Genomic DNA, 24,493 nt, shown 5'->3' on the forward strand with positions numbered 1-24,493 from the left:
ATTGCCACAGGAGTGTTGTGCGCAGACACTCCTGTGGATGGAATTACCATTTTTATGGATGGATCTGGAAAAACAGTCAAGGTGGGCCTTGTCTGGTATTCTGATGGCAAGTGGGAATCTATGGTAGTACAACAAAAGGGTTCACCTCAGGTGGTAGAATTACGAGCTCTATTAGAAGTATTTCAAAATTTCCTCACTCCCTTTAATTTGGTTACTGATTCAGCATATGTGGCTGGCATTGTAAAGCAATTGGATAGATCTGTTATAGAGCATACATGTAATCAGTGTGTTTTTGAATTGCTGCGAGCTCTGTGGCAAGAAATTCAAATCCGAACTGCATTGTTTTATGTTTTATATGTAAGACATCATACTAATTTGCCTGGGTTTATTGCAGAAGGCAATGCTCGAGTGGACTCTTTGGTTTCTGATCCCACAAATTCTACTGCAATGACTGTACAGGTGCCGGACATTAAACAGCAGGCACATATGTCACATGAGTTTTTTCATCAAGGACATCGGGCACTGCGACGACAATTTCATTTGTCACACAGTGATGCTCGGAATATCGTGGCCATGTGTCCTGATTGTCAGCAACTGCCGCAACCTACGCAGATACAAGGAACCAATCCTTGAGGACTGCAGGCCTTGGACATTTGGCAAACAGATGTAACTCACGTTGCTGAATTTGGCAGGTTAAAATATGTTCCTGTAACAATTGACACTTTTTCTTCTTTGATTATAGCTACAGCGCAAACAGGCGAATCCAGCAAGCACGTTCAACGACACAGGCGTTCTGCTATTGCGGCCCTGGGCATTCCACAGACGATTAAAACGGACAATGGCCCAGGCTATGTGGCACGCGCCACACAGGACTTTTTCCAGCTGTGGGGTATAACACATGTAACGGGCGTCCCACATTCACCAACGGGACAATCACAGAATCACAGAATCACAGAATGTTAGGGATTGGAAGGGACCTCGAAAGATCATCTAGTCCAATCCCCCTGCCAGAGCAGGATTACCTAGACCATATCACACAGGAACGCGTCCAGGCGGGTTTTGAATGTCTCCAGAGAAGGAGACTCCACAACCTCTCTGGGCAGCCTGTTCCAGTGTTCGGTCACCCTCACCGTAAAGAAGTTTTTCCTCATATTTATGTGGAACCTCCTGTGTTCCAGCTTGCACCCATTGCCCCTTGTCCTGTCAAGGGATGTCACTGAGAAGAGCCTGGCTCCATCCTCATGACACTTGCCCTTTACATATTTATAAACATTAATGAGGTCACCCCTCAGTCTCCTCTTCTCTAAGCTAAAGAGACCCAGCTCCCTCAGCCTCTCCTCATAAGGGAGATGTTCCACTCCCTTAATCATCTTCGTGGCTCTGCGCTGGACTCTCTCTAGCAGTTCCCTGTCCTTCTTGAACTGAGGGGCCCAGAACTGGACACAATATTCCAGATGCAGCCTCACCAGGGCAGAGTAGAGGGGGAGGAGAACCTCTCTTGACCTGCTGACCACACCCCTTCTAATACAGCCCAGGATGCCATTGGCCTTCTTGGCCACAAGGGCACACTGCTGGCTCATGGTCATCCTGTTGTCCACTAGGACCCCCAGGTCCCTTTCTCCTACGCTGGTCTCCAACAGGTCTGTCCCCAACTTGTACTGGTACATGGGGTTGTTCTTGCCCAGATGCAGGACTTTACACTTGCCCTTGTTATATTTCATTAAATTTCTCCCCGCCCAACTCTCCAGCCTGTCTAGGTCCCTCTGAATGGCTGCGCAGCCTTCCGGTGTGTCAGCCACTCCTCCCAGTTTTGTGTCATCAGCGAACTTGCTGACAGTGCACTCTATTCCCTCATCCAAGTCATTAATGAATATATTGAATAGAACTGGTCCCAGTACCGACCCTTGAAGGACTCCGCTAGACACAGGCCTCCAACTGGACTCTGTCCCATTGACCACCACTCTCTGGCTTCTTTCCTTCAGCCAGTTCACAATCCACCTCACTACCCGATCATCCAGACCACACTTCGGCAAGCTATTGTGGAGCGCACGAATCAAACTCTGAAACACCTTTTACAAAAAGAAAAAGGGGGAGAGCCAGGGCTATCTCCTCCTGACAGGTTGTGTAAAGCGCTTTATGTACTAAACTTTTTACGCTTGCCACAGGACTACTCTGTACCCCCAGCGGTAAAACATGGTGCAGGGTTAAAGGGAGGTATGGAGGATTTTCAGAAAGAACAGGAACAAGCCAAAGTGATGGTAAAAAATGGGGTGACTGGTGTGTGGGAAGGTCCAATGAAATTAATAACGTTGGGTCGAGGGTATGCATGTGTTGTTACAGATACAGGAGCCAAATGGGTACCAGCTAAGTGGGTGAAGCCGTGGCTACAAAAAACAACCTGAACTACAGGAGCCAACTCAGGATCTGCCTCGGAACACTGACCTCTCGAGAGATCCAGTGCCCTGACTGCGGGAAGTGTGAAAAAAGGTTTGTGTGGGAGGTATAGAAAAGGGAGCAAAAGGTGCAGTCATGATGAAGCAAGGGGTTGTTTTTTCTGTGTTAAGCCTGCTTGGGATCGTGGACCTGACAAAAGGTCATCAACCGATAGTCCTTCCGCCGACACCGTGGAAGGGGAGTCACAATGTTTGGGTGACTCTGATGCGGAGCCTGAACCCGACACAGTTTTGTGCCTCCTTAGCTCAGCCTGAACAACCCTTTCATACATGTCTAGTGGGGGTCCCCTTAAAGGGATCTGAAAGCAAAAATTACCAAAGGGTCTATTCCTAATTTGTGGGGATAGGACTTGGCCAAAGTTGCCCAGTAAGAAACTGGGAGGTCCGTGTACCATAGGTAAATTAAGTCTACTAATGCCTACACGAAAAGTCATACTAACCATACTAACCTACATAAGGCCAGGTAAAAAAGAAGTGTCACTAACATAGGGATAGAATGTAACAATGCTGACCAAGGGTTAACACTATTGTGAAATTTAGCTTGCTATGTTGCAAAAAGAGCTAACCAAACTTCTAGAATTTTAGGAACATTAGCCAATGACGTAGATAGTATCCGACATGCTACCTTACAAAATAGAGCTGCTATAGACTTTTTATTATTAGTGCATGGATGTCAGGATTTTGATGGGATGTGTTGCATGGATCTGAATGATCACTCCAAGTCAATTCATAAGCAGATCAAAGAGCTCATGGATACCACGCAGAAAATACGGGAACAACATGGGTTCCTGGATGGCTGGTCGGATTGATTAAAATGCTATTGATGGGATTGTTCGTGGTTTGTATTATCATGCTTGTATTACCGTGTTTATTCTCCTGCTTGCAAAGGGCCCTGCAGCGGATGATAAACATGGCCTTTCTGGCTCAAGAAAAGAAAGGGGGAATTGTAGAGGGGTTTTTGGAGGAGAATGGTCATGTAATGAGCCAGAAGTATGAGAGTATGGAGTGAGGGCCTAGCTGCGTGACAAGATTCATGTAGCTAGTGTCAACAAGCCGACCTTGGAGAGATGAGGAAAAACAGTAGCTGAGCAAACAAGAACTGAGGGAGTAGCCGGTGGGAGCCGAACACAGAGGAGAAGAAACAAGAACTGATGGAGCCAATTAAGAAAAGACCAGTGGCAGAGCAGTGACCAGTCAGCACATCAAAGAAGAGTATGTTTAGTAATATTAACCAGTAGCAATGCACATGCTTACAGCCAGGGAAAGTACAAAATGCATAAAAGGGACAGCTTATGCTTAATAAAGTGTCTTCACTTTGATTCACATTGGATTGTGTGGAGGCGTGTTCCTTCTCCTCACTTGGGTACACGCTCTAGGCCTGTATGGTATCACTTAAGTGTCAGTTTGACCGCAGAAGTCTCCTGGTTATTCTTAATATTTCTATTTTATATCTCTGTGCATGTTCAGATCAGGACTTCATCCACAGCTTGTGTGACCAGATTTATAGGCTAGAGTAGGGCTCTATTCTCCATACTTGGCAGAGAATGTTTTCTATAAATGAAGTTCACATGTAGAAAAGGGGCACGCAAGCAAAACTTCAAGCTTAATTTTCACATTTCCTCATGATTATGTGGTAGGTTTTCCATGGAAATTTAAATATATCTATGGCCAAGTTCAGATTTTCTCTAAATTGATGTATCTCCATTAAGGTCTACAAATTTATTTTCACTTCTGTAAGAGCTGTATCTTTTTTGGTACAAAAGGCAATGTCACATTCTTACTAGCTACTGAAGAAAGCACTAGGATCTCAAAAATTAGTTGTTTTTTCAAGAACGGAGGTTTAAAATATCTTTCTTAAGAGGAAAAACAGAGATAAAAATAACTTCACAAAAGGTCTCTTTAAGTCTAATTCAGTTTCCAACTTCAAATATTTTGGTTGGCAAGATCTGAATGGCGGGGAGAGAAAGGAAACCTGTACTTTGGCACAGTGGTCTTATTAATAAGTGGGCCATTTTAACATGTAAAAAGTACAGGTTTCTTCAATAGCATAAGCATTTCAAACTATTGGAAATAAGACCATTTTTTACATATGTTCCTATAGCTATTTCAAATTTTTTCTCATACATACCATTTCTTTGAGAACCTTCTCCACAGTTTCTTCCTCCTGGAGATTGAAAACGAACCTGGATGCTGGGACACTGGCCAGGAGCCGGAGCTTGGCAGCATTGCTAACCTCCTCAGCCACTCTGGTCATTCCCATTGTGAAAAATACAATTCCTTGGTGTTTAGCATCAGCTGTAGCTGCAAAAATATCTGGGTTTCTTGGATGGTCCACTCCATCGGTGAAGAGCACAGCTACTTTCACACTACCCGGAGTCCCTTCAGTCATGTAGAGCTGTGTGAGGTTAGTTATAGCATAAGTTGTGTAGGTGCCATGACCTATGTAGGTGATGGGAGCAATGTGGAATTTGAATGCTTCGGGACCTTTCCAGTCATGGAAAGTTTGCTCTATGAAAACAGTGCTGCTGTACTGAAGTAAGGCCATCCTCCAGCTAAGGGTACGTCCAGAACTAAGCTGCAGACTTTTCATTCTGTCTACTGTTTCCAGTACAAATTTTTTCTGCTGTTCATGATTATAGTCCTTAGCACTTTCGGAGCTGTCCAGTAAAAAAGCAATTTCCAGAATGCAGTCTTCATCTAGAATAAATAGGTAGGTAGGTGAATGGAGTGATTTCATACTAAATCTCATCCTACCCTTACCCTTACATGTATTTCAGGCTTCAAAAGTGGGAGTGCAATTATGGAAATTTTTGAAAACATCTGTGATCACAAGTGTGAAACCCTCATGAAGACAGAGCATATAGAGGCTGAGGAATTTGCTCCAGAACAGATGCCTCAAGGAAAAAGAAACTGAAGGTGAGGTTATGTCATGTAGTATGAAATGAGGAATGTTGTAGTGGTTTTATACATTTGTTCTGTCCTCTTGCCTGGTATTTCACTGAATATCCTACCAGGATGAGGACTGGAAAGGTGGAAGTCATCTACAGGAAAATGAGTCTTACTGAATAAGACACTGGAATGTGATTTGACAGAGCTAGATTTTGTCCCTGCTACTGACACTTGCATCCAGTGACATAAAAGTTTCCAAAAGCAGGATCTGCAGAGTCTTAATTTTCTGAACTACTGATGACATTACTTCTATAGAAATACAGTTATATGGACGAATATTCTTGTTGTGACAGTAACAGGCTATCAGCCATATAATTAAAAAGCCCAGAAGTAATCTCCTTTTCTGAAATACACAAAAGGGGAGGGAAAAGATAGGAGTAAAAAGATAAAAGTGCAAAAATAAGGCATGTGAAAATGTAGGATGAGGCAAGCCTAGCAGATTTTAAGCAAAATCTTAGAGGGCAAGTTAGCCATGTAGTCCAGAATCCAAATAAATGAATCAGCAAAAAAAACCCACACCTGTTTTAAAATGACAATATTCACCTTGATCACTTGGGCTGGGATATTTTTCTACAGTATTTGACAGAATGTGTTTAGGTTTTGGTCTTCTCAATCCATATCTTTTTTCTTCTCTGAGATTTTCTGCTAAAAACTCATGGTGTTCAAGTATCCACAAAAGCCACCAGAATCTGAAGAACATAATTTGTTTGGTTTCCGTTTCCTAAACAACACAAATAGTAATACAGAAGTACAGGAGTACGAGGACAATAAAACATTATTCAATTTTGCTTCAACAGGTTGCTTAGCAGGCTGTATTTTAAAATATAGTCTCCCAAAATGAGCTGATTTTATTTTCTTTTGGTAAGATCTTCTCCAAAATATGTATAAATAATAAACAGAGACATACTGGAGTGATTTTCAAGCATAGTGCATATAGTTGGAGCACATGACAAACTGGAGACAGATGTTTTACAAACATACTTCAGTTCTCTCTCACTGCCTGGTAGTGTTTGTACACTCAGCACTTCTCAGAAACCTTAACCTTGGCTGTACCCATGTGGATGCAGTGTGAATCCCAAGTATAATTCACAGGGGTGTGTTTTTAGAACCCGCTTTTTTCCAGAGCTGGCATGGAGAGAAGGAGGTACAGAGGCAGACCTGAGTTTTTCCCTGTTCTGTTTACTTAAGAACTGAGGGTCATGCATACTTCTCCTTGCTATCACAACCCCCCTGTCCTCGTCAGTCCTACAGAGGAATAGTCATGGCCTGAGGGTGCTGTCCAGGCATGAATGTACCTGCTGTGCAACCCTGGGGATATGCGGGCCCAGAGTGCTAAGCCCAGGCTTGACAGCTACTTATTGATAGGACTTTTTCCTTCTTCAGGGACGGGAGCTGTTTGTCCTGGGCTCACAGACACACCCAGAGCTCACAGGCTGCTCACGGACTGCCAAGTCAGTCCTACCCCGGTTGCTTTCATTGTCATCTCCCTGCAAGCTCTCCCCGGTTAGGCACAATGCATAGCAAAAGGGCAGCTCAGTGGCAAGAATGAACCTGCCAGGACTGAGCATCTCACGTAAGTCCCCTAACACAGCCATGTCTGCAGGGTTTGTCAGCTCCTGTTAGTTCAGGGCAGGAATTCTGGTGCCCACAGACACAGAGAGGGCAGGGGTCCTTACCTCAATGTTCCTGATCAAAAGGCTCTGCAGAGATGCAGGATGCTACCCTGGGCTGGCAGCTGTGTTGTCCTCCCTGTGCTGGATGCTCTGTGAGGAAAGGAGGGAGAAGTTGGGCTGCAAACTCCTGTGAGAATCGGTGTCATGTGTCAGGAGGGGCCAGCAGAAGGCAAGGAAAAAGGGGAAGAACAGCAATCCTGGCTTCCCCTTCTCTGCACCCACCCACTCCTCTCCTCCTCCCCAGGCTATGCACATGCATCCTAGATTTAGTCCCCCACAGCCCTTTCCACACATAAATCCTCATCCATACTTGCACATGTATGGAAGAGGACTGTTCTCACCCCAGCAAACTTCCCTACACACCAGCCCAGTTGTGTTCACTCTCTCCTCCCATTGCTACCACACACTTTTCACCCTCATAGTTCTGCACATCTGTCATGCTTTGTGCAAGGCAGCTTTTGGTACTGGACATCATGTTTTCAACATCATCATAGAGGTCCATGTCTGTAGGGTCCCTTTCAGACCTAAATGAATCTCCTTATAGTGAGGGATACATGTTACTGCTCTAGTAGAAAGATATTTAGTCTCCCATGGACTGGGCCAACTGAAATTTCAGTTGCTGGTGAGATTGCCCAGCATGAGGAGGTCAAAAAAGACAGACCAGTCTGAAAGCCATACAGTTTCTCTAGGCTTCTCTGTCACAGCTATCATTTCAAAGACTGTAACAGTTAAAGAACAAGTATGATGCCTTCAAAACCTAAGCTAGGTGGCTATGGATCCTGAAGGCTATCTTTTTTACTAGTGATTGCAACTTGTCACCTAGTTCTTCAAATATCCTCAACAATCTTTTGCATTACAAACGAACATACTAAGCAAGTAGCTCTTTTCCACAGAAATACATACCTTTTTTTTTTCTGTGGACCCATCATTTTCCACCTACATGCACACAAAGAGGACCCAATGCTACCTGCTGTCCTCCCTTCCATATTAAGTGTCCACCGGCTCAGCCCGCCTATGATAGTCACAGCCAAGGAGGCTGAGGGGATTGTAGGGAAAGGATGCACCTTTGGCTCCAAATTAAATAGTCGGGAGGGACTGGTAGGACAGTGCAGCTGGATGCTGAAGCCATTTGCTATGGTTCTAACCCTGTTTTCTATTTTCCATCTTTGCCAGTAATTAGTGCTAAACTGGTGAACTAGGATGGCTGAAGTGCAACTCTATGTATTGGATGGCTGCTCATCCTTACCTAAGCTGAAACTAGCTCAGATACAGCTATTTGTGCTACAATTACAGCTAAGAAACAATCTGCTTTCAAGGCTGCAAAGAAATGATATTTATTTCTCTTCAGCTGCTTTTATTTTTCCATGCTTACACTGAGATATTTGGATTTTGATTAAGGCAAAGAATGAAAAGGCAATTTTTTTTGCCCTTTAGGGAATACAAATAATATGGTGTTTAACTGAAATAGATATAATAAATCTCACATAGCCCCTAAATCTTACTGAGAAAAAATCTAATTCTAGCAAGAAAAAGCATGTTAACTATGGTTGGGATTGTGTGCCTCCCATAAGCAAAACATTGTCATTCTTTCATTTGCACTGCTAATTCCTACCTTAAAACATAGCTGGCAAATAACTTCTTAATTAAGTAACTATTCTGCTTGTATGTTTAGAGCAAGTTCTTTGCTTCAGGATATTTCCTTTTATTAATGAATGATGTTTACCCTCAGGACAAATTTTTTCTTCTTTTTTTTTCTTTTTTTTTTTTTTTGTCCAGGTGCAGCTTTAAAAGCTTAGTGGGGCCTCCACATTTTTATACCTGTTTGCATGGGATGCCTGGTATTATTCTGTCCAGAATTCCAGGTATGTGACATACCATACAGTACACTTCTAGACTTGCAGTCTTCTGAAGTTGTGATGTTCTCAATACCTGCCCTATTCCCACGGTGACAGTTTATCAAAACCTAAATGATACCAGTGTAAAATATGTATGCATTGATGCATCTGAGATAACTTGTAAAAATAAAAATTAACAGGAAGCTTTTTTGCCTCATCTACTACAAACTTTACCAAGTGCTTATTTAACGTTTTAATGGCATTACACTGATGTATTTTTTAAATAGAGTAAGTGTCTTAAAAGCTATGATTAGGAACATTCATGCTGTCATTTAAATGTGCTAGAATTCAATTCCTTTTTTTTTTGTAAAGGAATAAAAAAGTTTCATATTTTATCTTAAGGAATATAGACATAGGATGCTTCAGCATACAATTAATTACATTTCTATTCACCTACTATTTAAACATATTTAAGTATCTTTGATGTCTCTGGGAGATGACGCTACAGACTTGCGTACTTAGTTGACTAAGTTGGGCCCAGCTACCCCAGCTCACATATGCTTCCAACATGCCAGTAGTTGGCATTAAGATTGGTAATCTTTGCAGGAGTCAAAGACCGAAATGAATACAAAGGCTATGTTACAATTGCACCAACTGAAGCTGAGGTCACAAATATTGCTGCATATCCCTATCTTTGGATTTTTTCCATCTGTGTTTGAAATCCAAGTGTTCTCAGCTGTCTGATCTCAGTATTTCAATCTAAGAAATGAGGCCTAACTTTTTTTTTCAAATAAGGGGGTATATGGGAGCTATTTAAAACCGCAGCTAAATAGGCTATACTCAATCAAAGGAAATTCCTTATCGTTTTAGGACCATGAGAAGAGATATCATGAAGAAAGATACACTCTTTCTGCAAGTGAGTGTGTTTAAGCACTATTAAGAAGGGAAACTAAAGTGATATTACACCCCTTTGTCACTGCCATTACCATTGCATAGGTGGTGACAGCTTCAGAGCTACATGAAGTTGCAAGGCCACTTCAAAGGGACACTGAATGAAGAACTGGGGCTTAGAGATGCCAGTTGCTGTGGTGCAGCATGACCTTCTGTGTCAGCAACAGCCCTCACTATCACTTCCCAATGTGCAGAAGTAGCAGCAAGCCAGACTGTTCCAAACTTTTTTCCTGCTGCTCTCTTCTTCATCTGTCCCTCCCCTCTGTCTGTGGGTACCTCTCTTACAGCCTGGTCTGGCTCAATTGTGACTGCTTCATCCATTGTTTAGCAAAATTCAATACATTATTGAGAAGCCTTGAGTAATTTCTGTTAAACTGGATTAACTAGTGTCTTCTAGCATGAGATCATGTCACTAGAATGTGACAGAGCCCTCACTAGCCCTTCTTCAGCTGTCCAGCAATTCTGCAACAGGACTGGAGATGCAGTAATCAAGAGCCAGCATAGCTGGCAAAATGCCATCTGAATATTTCTATATGCTAAAGGAATACTCAACCACCAGGGGGGCCAGTTTTTGGGAGCAGCGTGAAGCAGACATAACATGCTTCTGATTTTCCTCTGCTCTGATGGTATTTTTTTTTGTCCCAAAGAGCTTGACATGACGCTTCTGAAATGTGTTTCCACTTTTTTGCCACCTCAGTGTGGTTAATGCACATATCTTGTCTCCTGTGAACTGTTAAAAATACGCACATTTCACACAATCTTCTTCTAGTGTTTCATGGCCTCAAGATAGTCTTGACCATTTAACCTGACTGCATCATGCTGTAATGGTATTTCAAGGGTATTTATTTCATTATACTATACATGTCAGTACATGACCAAAGTGCCCAGAAGAAACAAAAACCTACCTGACTTTAACTTGTAAAATAATGAAAGCACACCATTTACAATATTTTGAATCTTGATATTAAAGAGCAATATTATAAAGAATGTGGTTCACAGTCCCATAAGTTGTATCACATGTGTGAATTTTAGGAAAAACAGTTCAACAGTTCAAATACTCAAAGTAATTGAACAAGAAAATTTTAAAAATCAAAACTTAACTTCACTGAAGATTGTATCTGAAGAAGGATGAAATAGAAACCTGTATTTTACCTTTTGACTGCAAAATGTGTTTTAGTGGATTTGACAGCTCAGGATTCAGGCTAAGTCAGCTGAGTACAGTAAGTCTTGACAAATTGACTTCTATTTGCCAACTGTTGTGGCTGCAGTTTTAAAATTTTTTTAATGTGGACTTATGTTCTGTGACAAAACCTGATTGTCCTGTATGAAAAATGATCTCTTAATGGCACAGCCTTATAAAAACCTATAATGAAATCTTAGCATACACAAAGGTGGTGGTAGAACTATTGATTCCAGTGAGGCCGGGATTTTGTCTTTGGTTTTTGGTACAAATCTTGAGCATGTAGTCTGAAAGAGCTGATCAAAGCAAATCAGCTTTATTGTGGTTTCATCTAAACTGACTGTCACAGCAAATGCTGTAAGCAAGGTCTTTGATGGAAAGAGTTACTCTTTGTGTAGCTCCCAACAGATTTTAATGATTCTTTGGGACTGGAGTGGTAAACATGGCCTTCTGTTTTGCAGGTGGTATGAACCTGGTTCTCCATTTCCCCCATTTCTAATATTGCTCTTCTGCAACATTTTTCAGAAGGTGCAGCAAGAAAACTTAAACTCTAATAAGGCATAGAAGGGAGGAGTCTGTCTTCAGTACTTTCCCATTTTATCTCTATACAATACAGCCAAAAGCTCACTCTCAGCATTTTGGTGGTAAGTAAATACTCATACTCTGTCTGGGTGTAATATCAATATATTAACTTTGGTTCTGTTTTGAAGGTATTTGCTTATTTCTACTTTTATTCTAATAGTTCTCCTTTCATTTTTAGTTTCCCTATTTTCTACCTTACAGCGTATGTATATAAACACATCTATACACGAGTAACTGTTATTTTCAAAAGTATTTGTAGCATTTACCCTAACAAGGGAATGAAAGCATATGAATAAAAGACTACAGATACATTTTTAACATACTAAATATTTGACTGAACATTTGATGATATTTAACATTTAACTAGATCAAGAATACTCTTAAAATGAAAACTAAACCAAATCTTAAAGATTTTATTTGCTATGTTGGTGCCAATGAAAATGTACTTAGACAAGTAATTGTGAAGTATACCTTGCGCAACTATGTTCTTCCACCTGCCTGATTTTCAACAGCACAATAACTGTAATTAGCAATACAAAACTCTTTTACACTATTCCTTTTTAAATACAATACTGACATTTTTCAGGAGTGGAAGCTCATATATTTTGATGGAGTTGCAGTAAAAAGCAGATCCTTTGCTCTCACCTAGCACATTTAGAGAAGATATTGTCTGATAACTGGAAAAGGAATTACTTTGCTGAAAATATATTCAGCAAGTTAAAGCATGTTGCTCTATGTAGCACACAGTATTTTGCAAATGAAAATGATAGAGATTTGGTAGAATAAGTCAAGTTCCATCCAGTTCTAAAGTTGTCATCCTTTTAATATTGGGAATAGATTTTGTCTTTTGGAGAGGTGATTATTTTTAGTGTTATAAAAAGACAAACATTTATCTTACAACCATTGTTGTCACTATAACCCTAAACTTGTATAAATGTCAGAATTTCACAGAATCACAGAATCACAGAATGTTAGGGATTGGAAGGGACCTCGAAAGATCATCTAGTCCAATCCCCCTGCCGGAGCAGGATTGCCTAGACCATATCACACAGGAACGCGTCCAGGCGGGTTTTGAATGTCTCCAGAGAAGGAGACTCCACAACCTCTCTGGGCAGCCTGTTCCAGTGTTCGGTCACCCTCACCGTAAAGAAGTTTTTCCTCATATTTATGTGGAACCTCCTGTGTTCCAGCTTGCACCCATTGCCCCTTGTCCTGTCAAGGGATGTCACTGAGAAGAGCCTGGCTCCATCCTCATGACACTTGCCCTTTACATATTTATAAACATTAATGAGGTCACCCCTCAGTCTCCTCTTCTCTAAGCTAAAGAGACCCAGCTCCCTCAGCCTCTCCTCATAAGGGAGATGTTCCACTCCCTTAATCATCTTCGTGGCTCTGCGCTGGACTCTCTCTAGCAGTTCCCTGTCCTTCTTGAACTGAGGGGCCCAGAACTGGACACAATATTCCAGATGCGGCCTCACCAGGGCAGAGTAGAGAGGGAGGAGAACCTCTCTCGACCTGCTAACCACACCCCTTCTAATACAGCCCAGGATGCCATTGGCCTTCTTGGCCACAAGGGCACACTGCTGGCTCATGGTCATCCTGTTGTCCACTAGGACCCCCAGGTCCCTTTCCCCTACGCTGGTCTCCAACAGGTCTGCCCCCAACTTGTACTGGTACATGGGGTTGTTCTTGCCCAGATGCAGGACTCTACACTTGCCCTTGTTATATTTCATTAAATTTCTCCCCGCCCAACTCTCCAGCCTGTCCAGGTCCCTCTGAATGGCTGCGCAGCCTTCCGGTGTGTCAGCCACTCCTCCCAGTTTTGTGTCATCAGCGAACTTGCTGACAGTGCACTCTATTCCCTCATCCAAGTCATTAATGAATATATTGAATAGAACTGGTCCCAGTACCGACCCTTGAGGGACTCCGCGAGACACAGACCTCCAACTGGACTCTGTCCCACTGACCACCACTCTCTGGCTTCTTTCCTTCAGCCAGTTCACAATCCACCTCACTACCTGATCATCCAGACCACACTTCCTCAGTTTAGCTGCGAGGATGCTGTGGGAGACCGTGTCAAACGCTTTACTGAAATCGAGATAGACCACATCCACAGCTTTACCATCATCTATCCACCGGGTTACGTCCTCATAAAAGGCTATCAAGTTGGTTAAGTATGACTTCCCCTTGGTGAAGCCATGCTGAGTGCCCCTAATGATCCCCCTATCCTTGATGTGCCTAGAGACAGCATCAAGAACAAGTTGTTCTATCACCTTTCCGGGGATGGAGGGGAGGCTGACCGGTCTATAGTTACCCGGGTCCTCCTTCTTGCCCTTTTTGAAGACTGGAGTGACATTCGCTTTCCTCCAGTCCTCAGGCACCTCTCCCGTTGCCCACGACTTAGCAAAGATGATGGAGAGTGGCCTAGCAATGACTTCCGCCAGCTCCCTCAGCACCCGCGGATGCATCCCATCAGGGCCCATGGATTTATGGACGTCCAGATGGCTTAATTGGTCCCTGACCCAGCCCTCATCTACCAAGACAGATTCCTCCTCTATCCTGACTTCTTCTGGGGCCTCAGGGGTCCGGGGCTCCTCAGGACAGCCTCCAACAGTATAGACAGAGGCAAAGAAGGCATTCAGTAACTCCACCTTCTTTTTATCCTCTGTCTCCAGGGCCCCCACCTCATTCATCAGTGGGCCTACATTGCCTCTAGTGTTGGCTTTACCTGCAATGTATTTGAAGAAGCCCTTTCTGTTGTCCTTGACCTCTCTTGCAAGGTTTAATTCCAAGGAGGCCTTAGCTTTCCTAGTTGCCTCCCTACATCCTCTGACAACAGACTTATATTCCTCCCAAGTGGCCAGCCCCTCCTTCCATGATCTGTACACCCTCTTCTTCCACTTGAGTTTGCCCAGCAGTTCCCTGTTCAACCATGCAGGTCTCCTGGTACCCTTCCTTGACTTCCTACTTGTTGGGATGCTCTGATCTTGAGCTCGGAAGAAGCAGTCCTTGAATGCTAACCAACTATCTTGGGCCCCCCTTACCTTCTAGTACCCTGTCCCATGGGATTTCCCCTAGCAATTGCTTGAAAAGGCAATTTGCATCTTTTGACCTATGGATTTTTTAAAGTGTTTATAAAAATATGCATTAGAGCTCATAGTGGTAATTATGCTAGTAAACTAGCTCTCAGAGCCCTTAATGCACCAATAACCCATAACGGTCCTGACCAGCCTCACCTGATACCCCCACCCACACCTCTGCCCATGGGTCTGGAGGCTCTATTTCAGCTCAGCCTGAGGCCCCCAGTCCTGGCCCTAGTAGTGCTGCATGATGTTGGTCACTGGCTCTATCACAGCGTTGTCTGGACATGCTGACCTGTGGCTGATGTCCCATCCTGTCCTGTCCCTGTAGAGGTGCCTGATACCCTGGGCTGGGGCTGCCCCCAGCCTACCCAGCTCCCAATATATTTATAGTGTGAGTTTTCAGCTGATTTATTTTTATATTATGTATGCTATAGAAAAACTGAAGTTTTTCAAGTGGTTTTCAGAAGAGAAGGCTGAAGGTCTGGAGTAGAATTTCGCTGTGGAATTTCAGTTGTTTTTTTTTTTAAAAAAAAATCAGTTAAAAGATATGGCCACGGGGTGTCAGTCTTGACTCAAGTATGAACGTTTTGTGGGCATTGCTGACTGCAGGGATTTGCTTTGAGATGACTGGTAGAGCAAGGCTATTAATATCAGTACTATGACTAATATACTTATTTTTAAAAAACTTCAGGAAATTGATCTGTCATGTAGGAGTAACGATGCTATGACTATAGCCACTCTGCTTCTAAAAGAGACCAAAATATGTAATGTGGTGGTTTTATAGTTTTGTTTTTCTGTTGAACAGTCTGTTTGGGCATTGCGCTTTACTTATGGATCAGAAATATGTAGGTGGAATAGCTGATCTTTCCTCCTCCCTGACCTGTGGAATGCTATCATAAATAACTGCTGAGCAAGCACTGGCCTGTAATAGAGTGTCGGCCACTGGAGGGGTCCTTGAAGTAAAGAAAAAAGGAGGGTGAGAGTTAAGATCTTCTGTATGACTAGCATTGCGTGGTGGAATGACTGAGATACAGGCTTTTTTAGTTAACCAAGCCTGCTTAGTATATTACTGCCCTTTGCATGCACTTTTCCTTTTTACAAGAACTTAGTCCTTTTTAATCTCATGTGACACATCTTTAGCCTTCTCTTCTGAAAACCACTTGAAAAGATTCAGTTGTTCCACACTGCAGAAAATAAAGTGTTTTTTTAAAGACAGCATTTCTACACTCTCTTCCCGAAGGTATTCTTAATTGAGCTTTGGATATTGTGTATATGATAAAAGTCTAAGGCTATATTACATTTCCTTATGTTGTCCATATCCCCACCTGACAGGGAGATAAAATAATTACTTAGGGAACATCAAATATTAGTAAATGAGTTTTGCCAAGCTCTGTTTGTGAATGGGGCTCAGACTATTAGCGGTATTCTGTAATGTTTTCATTGTTGAAATTAATTCTGTTTTGAATCGTCTCAAGAATATGAAAACTTTCAGAAAAGTATAATCAAATTCAAGGGAATGTGTAAAGCTATAATACTAGTTAAGCAAAATTAATTTCAGAACCTATCCTAAATGAGCAAATTACAAGCTCATCTTTCCTCTCTTTTTTGGAGATCCAACGGTAGACTAACAGTCTACTCCTTCTCCTGCTTCTTTTAATTACCTGCATCTATTGCTTATGTTTTCAGGAAGTTTTTTTTCCTGATCAAACTACTTTTCAAGAGTGAGGTGGTAGTACTGACAAAGCTGACATAACTGGGAAGGAATGTTCCTCACAGTTAAAGTTAAGAAACTTTTCAGCGCTGGATTTCTTATATTCTTATATACTTCAAATATATGCTAGCTGAATATTAAAACTCAAAGTACCTTCTGTGAGCAGGATCCTGAAGCATCTTTGTTGTGTCTTTTATGTTCTAACTAGGCAGTTTTTTATGTTGATGTCAGCTGCAGATACGTATCTTACAGATTAGTGTATTTTTTTGTGGATCACCTTTAATTGCTTCACATTTGTTTGTAGAGACTAGAGATGCTGGGGGCGCTGTGGGACAGAACTGCCCAAAATATGGTTCAAAACTCACTTCCATTAATTATGTAATGAGAACTATTACATGCCTGTAGAGGTTGCTGAGTTCTGGGATGATGCTTCTAAGCTGTAACTGGGAATTGGGAGAAGATGAGTGGTGCAGCAAGGTTAGGTTGAAGGGAACAGTGGTACATTTTTTTTCTGCGTGCTCACGAAGCCTGACCTAGACAAAACAGCAACCACTTATACCTGTGGTGCCTGTTGCTTTTAGTGTGGTGCAAAGCAGTGGATCTTAGACCTTCTTGCCTCCTTGGCTTGAGAACCTCTTGAGAACTCTGCTCTGGGGTAGAACTTCTTATCCGACTCTAAACAGATAAAGTTCTAGTGGAAGGATTTTAAATTAATTTTAAAAAAGTGAAGTTGCTGAACTAGAAGTGGTTGCTCCTGGTTCTGATCATTGTCTGTTATAAAGCATGCTGTGGCATAGTTAAGACAGTTACTCTGCCAGATGCAAGCAGGAGGAATTTGCAGAGTTTACAAGGATTTTTATGTAAGATTCTTTGAGTATTGTGTTTTTCTTTCCTACAGCCTTCCCTGTGTCAGGTATTTGGTCCATCTCAGCTCTGTTGGTAATGGTTACTATCAAGAGGAAGATAAAGTCAAGAGGGAAGAAGTCCTTTGCAAAGAATGAGCCGTTAAGTGTACTGAATGCATTACTATTTTATTTGCTTTTAGAAGTCATTCATGCCATAGGCCTTCCTGAGTAGACCCTTGCAGTCCATGTCTGTTTCCCAGGTCTGTTAAATGTCACCTCAGAGATCAGGAAAAATTTCTCCTCCTCCCCTTAAACCCTTTTAGCCAGGGGCAGCTGAAGTGAAGATCACTTCAAAGGCCAAGCGTGGCTTTTATTTTTTTTACTTGGCATTGCAGTGGCAGTAGATGGTAGCCCTAATTTTATTGTCACAGTTAAATGTTATGACTATGCCTGGTTCTTCTCATATTTGTGCATATCAGGAATATCTCTTGTAAAGATGCTGGAATTGCAGTAGCTTAAAATTGGTGTTGTAGAAATGGGATTGTTCCCCATATGTGATAAGAACTCTAAGGCAGAAAAGGCATGTGACTCAACATCCCTTATCTTCAGCTGTAACTCCTTTCAGGAGTGCTTAGATAAGATTAAAAGAACCAGGCTTCCTTCCAACCATCTCCCACTTTTCCACCTGAAGAAATTTGCTGACAAAAGGAGCAGACTCTAGCTGCAGAATTTGAGTCAGCTTCTAGCATGTCACAACGCAGGTTCAAATTCAAGGAAAATAGGGCTCATTTCTGCAAATGTGCATGTGAAGCTGAGCTCTCTTTTAATGCTGCAATTGAGTTGATATATAAAGATTCTGTTGACACCTTTTTGTCATTCATTCTCTGTGGAGAATAATATAAACCAAATACTAAAAGAACTGCAAACCAAAATCTGAGAGGATTCTGCCAGATAGTTTAAACAAACCAAAACTAAATTCAACAGTTGCAAACTTAAGTAGTCTAAAAATGTAAATGCTACTGTTGCCCACAAAACTTTACCTCTGGTCCTCCTCACCAATGTATTTTTTTTTATCTTAAGGAAACAAGTGACAGTAGCAAAGATGTCTGCTTTGTTTGGCAGATAGGGGAATGCAGACATAAAGGTCAAAATAACATTAAAACTAAAAGGGAACATTTTATTATCTTGTAGGGTAAAACCACCAAACCAATATTTAGTATATTCAAATCGTTTGTAGTGATTTGCATTTATTTTTGGCCTCTCCCTTCTGTGACTGGATTCTAAGCTGAGCAATGAGTTACATAGGGGCTGCAAGAGCAATAGGGCGTGACGAAGTCCCTAAAAATGTTGAACCATTTTTTACAGAAGCCTACTGTCAACTGATTTTGTGCTTCAGCAAGCAATCGTGCCAGCAATGTATCAAAACATAACAAATGCAGTATTCCTGTAGGTGTTTAAATCAAGGGCAAAGCTTCTGTTTGGGAATCTGATGTGAGAGTCTCTGTGTTGTATAGCGTGTTCAGACTGAGCACGTCTGGGAGAATGGCCTGTGGTGGAGGCACTGGGAGGTGCACCCATGCTTTTTTTCTTCTTCCTTACTCCTCTCCCCAAATCACCTAAATTAACACTGGATTAGTTCTGTGCTCTTTGCTGTAAAATTTACTGGTATAATTCAACTTGTACACTGAGTCAACATCACATTTGTGTACTCTTGTTCTTAACAAATACAAAATGGATTGAACCCAATCAAGATATTTTCAGTTAAACTTCATGAAATATAGCTGTGTTCCTGGGTTGTCTGTAGCGATAATGCGTGTAGTAAGGGCTGCTTATAGTTGTGCCCTGCCCAACAGCTGGGTGGGCGAATGCCATAGAAGAGAGGTAGTGAGAGGAAGGAAGGGAAAAAGGGTCTCTGAATGCCATAGCCCCTGTAAATCATCCCAATATCTTGTATCTTGGAGGCTAGTTTGCTAGTAGTGATTTGATATCAGAATTAAATCTTAGTCTGTGGACTGGGTTTTCCTATCATACAAATTCTTGTCTGATTTTTAGACACTGCTAATGATTCTTTAAAATATAGTAATGGCTTTTGAAATTTTGAAAGCAATAGATGGAACTTAGCTAGCAATTGCTATGATAGCAGAATGGTTTTATCATAAATCTGTGTAAGTAGGTCACAAGCATCAGTTAATATATTACTGTGTTTTACAGAGCAGGAGATGGCATTTAAATTTTGTATTTAGAATCTGTGCATGTCCATATGTAAAAATCAAAGTATATATTAATATCTAGACTACTTAAAAATACTGGAAATACTGGTGTCCACTGCAGTTATTATTCAGGCTTTAGTAATAAAACAATTATGAGAATTTTACATGCTTATTTGATAGTGGCACTCAAAGGTTCAATTAGGAGGAAGAGTTAATTGGATGCAATAGTGTAAAAATATGATTAGGCTCCAAATACTAAGTTTTAATGAAAAGCATTATTTTAAATATACTTGTGTCCTCTCTACTTAGAAACAGGGAAACATGAGCAGGGATGATTGATAGATTCTTTAGCCTGATTTTGGGAATGTGACCCATGGAAAACTACCTTTTGCTATGGGGAAAAAAAAGGCATTTCCTGCAGCATATGACTGAGGGCATGAAGTACAATCATGTCCCTGTGGAAATTGGTCAGTTGTTGACAGGTTTCTTAATCTCAAAAATAATAGTGGTTCTCTTTGGTATTCTAGAATATGGAAAATCCCTTATTCTTATATTTTAACCCTTAACTGAATCCCAGAAAGAATGATATTTTTAATAGCTTTCTTCTAATTTTACCTGATTATTAAACTGATAAAACCTAAAGATCAAACTAAAATGGAAAACAGCCCACAAATCCTTAGTCTCTCGCTGTGTTTAACTCGGGATGAGTGGGGGATGATGACAGGTGGCTTTCAAGTACCTTTTGTCCTTTCCTAATCCTGGTTTATGGGGATTTAAACATCACTGGCATAGTAAGTAGTCAACAAACTGCTCTATCTCATACATAGTTGTCCAGGGATCACTGGGAACTAGGAAAATATAGAGGCTGTAGTGTTGTACCTTCATCTCTTCCTGGTATGCACTCTAGTCGTGGTCTGGAGTAGGATCTGCTCTGGTGAGCCTAAATCATATTCAGTTTGTATGAGGTTTTTATACTGGTAAGTTAGTTCAAACCAGCAGCTTCATAGTTGTGAATCTGTCCTTATATCTTGTACTGCAACTTGATCAATATGTCAGTTTACATAAGAAGTAATTGTGTTGTGCTCTAGGAAGAGTAGTAAGAACTACTGCACATATTGATTACATTCTTTTTGTTTGCAGTCCTGTTTGCTTTCTATCTCTTGTAACTTAATCTTTAAAGAAGCAGATTAATGCCTGCAAGGAGATATTAGGAAGACAAGAATATACTGGGAAGGAAGGAAAAGGAAATGGCAATTTAGAAGAATATGTGATCCATACTGGGGTAAGTGAGGGTATAAACAGAAATAAACAAAGGGAAGAGCATGATGTCCATTAAAAGAACAGTAAATGGTTCTTGGTGCTGTAGCTCTAAGAGCAAGATTTGGCTTTAATGTTCTCTGTCACTAAAAAGGCCCTTGGTGCAGAAATGAAAGAGTGCTGGCAATAACATTATATATAATTGGAATCTCTGCTGATTGTAGTCAGTGCTTCAGTATTTGAAACTGTTGTAGTCTAATGACATTTGTAAAAGTTGGATGATAGTAAAACATGAGAAGAGTTTCATGTATTTTGCATGTGTTCTGTAAATTTTATTAAAGCTCACTTATCTGAATTGATTTAAAATATGAAAAAGCTTGTCTAAAGCTAATGTATTGCTACATACATGAGACTTATCAAAGCCCAAGCAAGATGGAAGCAACAGTGATTATTAGCAATAGGTGCATAAAGAAACAGATATGACTAAATCATATTGCAAGGATGATGTGGGATGCCTGTGTTGATCACTGACAATGTAAATGTTTGTCTTGAATTTTCACTAGGTTTCATTGGTTGCTGATTATAGAGAGAGAGACCTACTTCTGCTGGAAAAGGTAAACATGGATCAGCAGAGTTTCTATTCATTAGTCTTTACTACAGCATTTCTTAGTATCATCTGCCCGTCAGATGATGACAGCTTTTTAAATGAGAACTTCTCCATGCGTGTATACGTGCCTTTGCTCTTCAGTTTGAATCACTTTATTATGCTCGAAAGGTAACAAGCCTTGAAGACCACTCAGAAACAACAGCTAATAAAAATTCAAGGGACTGATTGTCTGAAAGGTTGACTGGAAAAACTGATGTTGACTACAATTAGTTCCTGCTTGTATCTAGGACTACTAGATATCTAGTTTCTAAAGTTAGGCATGGGTTTTTGCCATCTTTTCTTGAAAAATACCTTCTTTTCTTCTTGCAGTATATCTAAGCAACTTGTGTTTCATTTGAATAATGGCTATGGGGAGCTGGTCACTGACTGCTGATGAATCTTAGCTGAAACTACTGAACTTTGGAGTTTTCCCTTGTTAGTGTAATGGAGCCAGAATTTAATGTCTAAAATTTTTTTAATCCAGAAGAAAGCTTTTTAACTGTGACCTGTGGAAATCATCTGAACGTTCTGGGAACTGAAGACATACTTATTGGAATGTACTTGATCACCCATCAGCTTTTCACAGGTAGACGGCAATAGCAATATATCAGGACTGCTGAGTCCCCACTCCCCTTTTTCCGTTGTGCAATAATTAACTGGGTATCCAGCCTCATAATTCAAAGGTCTAAGGTTTGAAGCTTGTCCTTTTAATTATTTCTGGAGTTTTGACTACAACACTAGAATATGAATGAAACATTAGTTTCAGGTCAATATGAGGGTTCAAACTCATGGCCTTCAAATTAATGAAACAACTTCTTCTACTGTACCTAATCAGCCACAAAGGATTATGGGGACCTAGGGCATTTTCGTTAGTATCTCTTAAAGTGCTTGACACAAAGTGACATATCTCCAGTTTTTCTAGAAAGGCTAAACATGAAACAGTCATTCTTAAGGAACAAAAGGGGGTTTAATATCTAGGGGAATGTGGTATGTGACCTCCTATATACTTTTAATAGCTTGTGGCTCTGACTTACAATGACACTTAAGCACAATTGTTTACCTTAAAGAGGGGAAAAAAGCAATGAACAACCCCCCAAAGTCTTCTCAGACATCAGTAATTACAACGGGTATGTTGCATAGCTCTGTTTTCATGCAGTTTTTCAAACTCACAAACTACTGTTCCAGTGGAAATTTAGGCAAAATGAGTAAAGAATGCGTTCCAGTTTCTTGAATGTGCCCTTCAGCTTGAGTTTCTAGTGCAGCTGCACTGCACTGTGTTACGTATCTGAAATTTCTTAAGATAAGCACCTTTCCTGTTGGTTTTAATTTAAGATCTCATCCTGGATAATGTTGATCACTCTGTACTCAAAACAGTAAAACAGCAGGAGGTACCCTTTACTGTGCTGAGGTCTTTAGAAGTATCCTAATCAGGAAAAAATCTTAAATTTTGGAACTGGATTATACAATAATAACTTCTGTATGCAAGAATGAGTGCTGAGAGGAAGGAGGAATTCAGTTAGATATCTTGCAAAATACAAAACACACCATTAAGCTGTTTTTTGATGGCAAACTTCCACCTCACAATTCTGTATTCTGTGAAGTGGCTATAAAAATAACATTGTGTGCTCTCCTGATGGTAGCTCAGGTGGACCTAGCTTCTCCAGGCATGCTATCCTGTTCCTCCTTGGTTGTAAAGTACAATCTGATGAGATGTTGGCATGAGCAGCAAAGTTGGTTTAAGGGTGTTGTGCCCCCTACTGCCACTTGCAGCTTTAGCCCTGGTTTGTGGGACTGTGCTGTAGGGCAGGCACAGTGCTCAGTGCTCTCTTAAGGTCCTGCACAACTGAGGGGACAAAAGGGAGTGTGAATTGCAATGCTGCAGCTGTGAGGGAAGATGGATAAAGGGGGAAGGGGGGACTTCTCAAGCCAGTTACCCTGCTTACCAAAGTCTGTGCTCACTGAACTGTCCTATATCTCATTCCTGTGAACAAGTCCCCCAAGGAGGAGAGAGGTTGTTTTTTTTTTTTAATTGTTGTAATCCTTTTGACCTCCTGCATTCATGACTTTGGTCTCTTCTTGTCAAAGTAGTTTTGCAGGTTGGCTGAATCAGGTATTTTCAAAGCAAATATTTTGGGTATTGTTCCTTAGCAATCAGTTAAGAATTGCTAAAATGTGGCTTATCTTGAGCTATCGTTTTCTTCATATTTTTCGTTTTTTTTCTTTTTTTAAAATATAACAAAATATATTTATACTATAAATATCTCAATATACAAATCAGTGGTTGGCATGCACAGGGTGTTGCAAGGTAGCTATATTTTGGTCATGCACTGAATAACTTCTTAGACTGTGTTTCATAGGCCTATTGCTGACTAGTCCTCTTTTTCAATAAGCACGAAGGCTTGTTCACAAAAGTCACAGAGTAAGACCATATTTTCAGCTTTTCTGTTAAGTAGGCAGTGGTTAATCTCTGATGCTCTGAAATACATATCAAAACTGTGAGAATCTGTCACCTGCAACCCCTATACTGCTAAACCATGTTCTCATTTGCTTACTGTTATTATCCTGGGTTTGGCCTGAAATTCTAATTAATGTCACTGATCAGAAGGCTTATTGTTTATCTTTTCTCAGGTTCGTTTGATGGACTGCTTTTGTGATCTCTCAAGCATTTCATCCTGGCTGTTGGAGGAACAAGACATAGCAGTTCTTAGCATGTGAGTGTCACACTTACGAAGGTGTTTATCGTGAACAGACGTCAAATCTGTTAACTAATAGGGATGTATACCGATGAAAATAGATAATTTAACATATGACACATGGTAGATACTGTTGCCTATTTGGTAATGAAGTTTCTAAACTAACTCTGTGGGAAGTGAGAGGAAAAGAAATTTGTCAGACATTCTAGCTTGAATAATATATAAAAGGATAGTAATCTTGCCTCACACTAGGTTCACTCAGTGTTCTCTTATAAGCACATCTGTATTTACTTGTAACAATAGCCAAGATAGATGGTATACTGTTTTCTGCTATCTTTTATACTACTTATTTTTCACTGAGAAGCAGTTTACTAATTTCCTCTCAGATTTTTTTCTAGTTCTCATCTGTAAAGTGCTTGAGAGAT

General features: G+C 40.9%; 1 protein-coding gene across 1 annotated transcript in view; it reads right to left on the bottom strand.

Moving 5' to 3' along the window:
- The window catches only part of LOC137667357 (collagen alpha-1(XXVIII) chain-like), a 42,754-nt gene extending 36,652 nt beyond the window's left edge, over positions 1-6,102 (bottom strand). The window contains exons 1-2 of the mRNA XM_068408074.1: positions 5,946-6,102; positions 4,582-5,150 (exon numbers count right to left, since the gene is read on the bottom strand). Coding sequence (XP_068264175.1) covers positions 4,582-5,150; positions 5,946-6,102 — 726 coding nt within the window. The remainder of the gene's footprint in view (positions 1-4,581; positions 5,151-5,945) is intronic.
- Between the last annotated feature and the right edge of the window lie 18,391 nt (positions 6,103-24,493).

The sequence above is a fragment of the Nyctibius grandis genome, chromosome 9, assembly GCF_013368605.1.
Source record: "Nyctibius grandis isolate bNycGra1 chromosome 9, bNycGra1.pri, whole genome shotgun sequence".
NCBI classification, from domain to species: domain Eukaryota; kingdom Metazoa; phylum Chordata; class Aves; order Nyctibiiformes; family Nyctibiidae; genus Nyctibius; species Nyctibius grandis.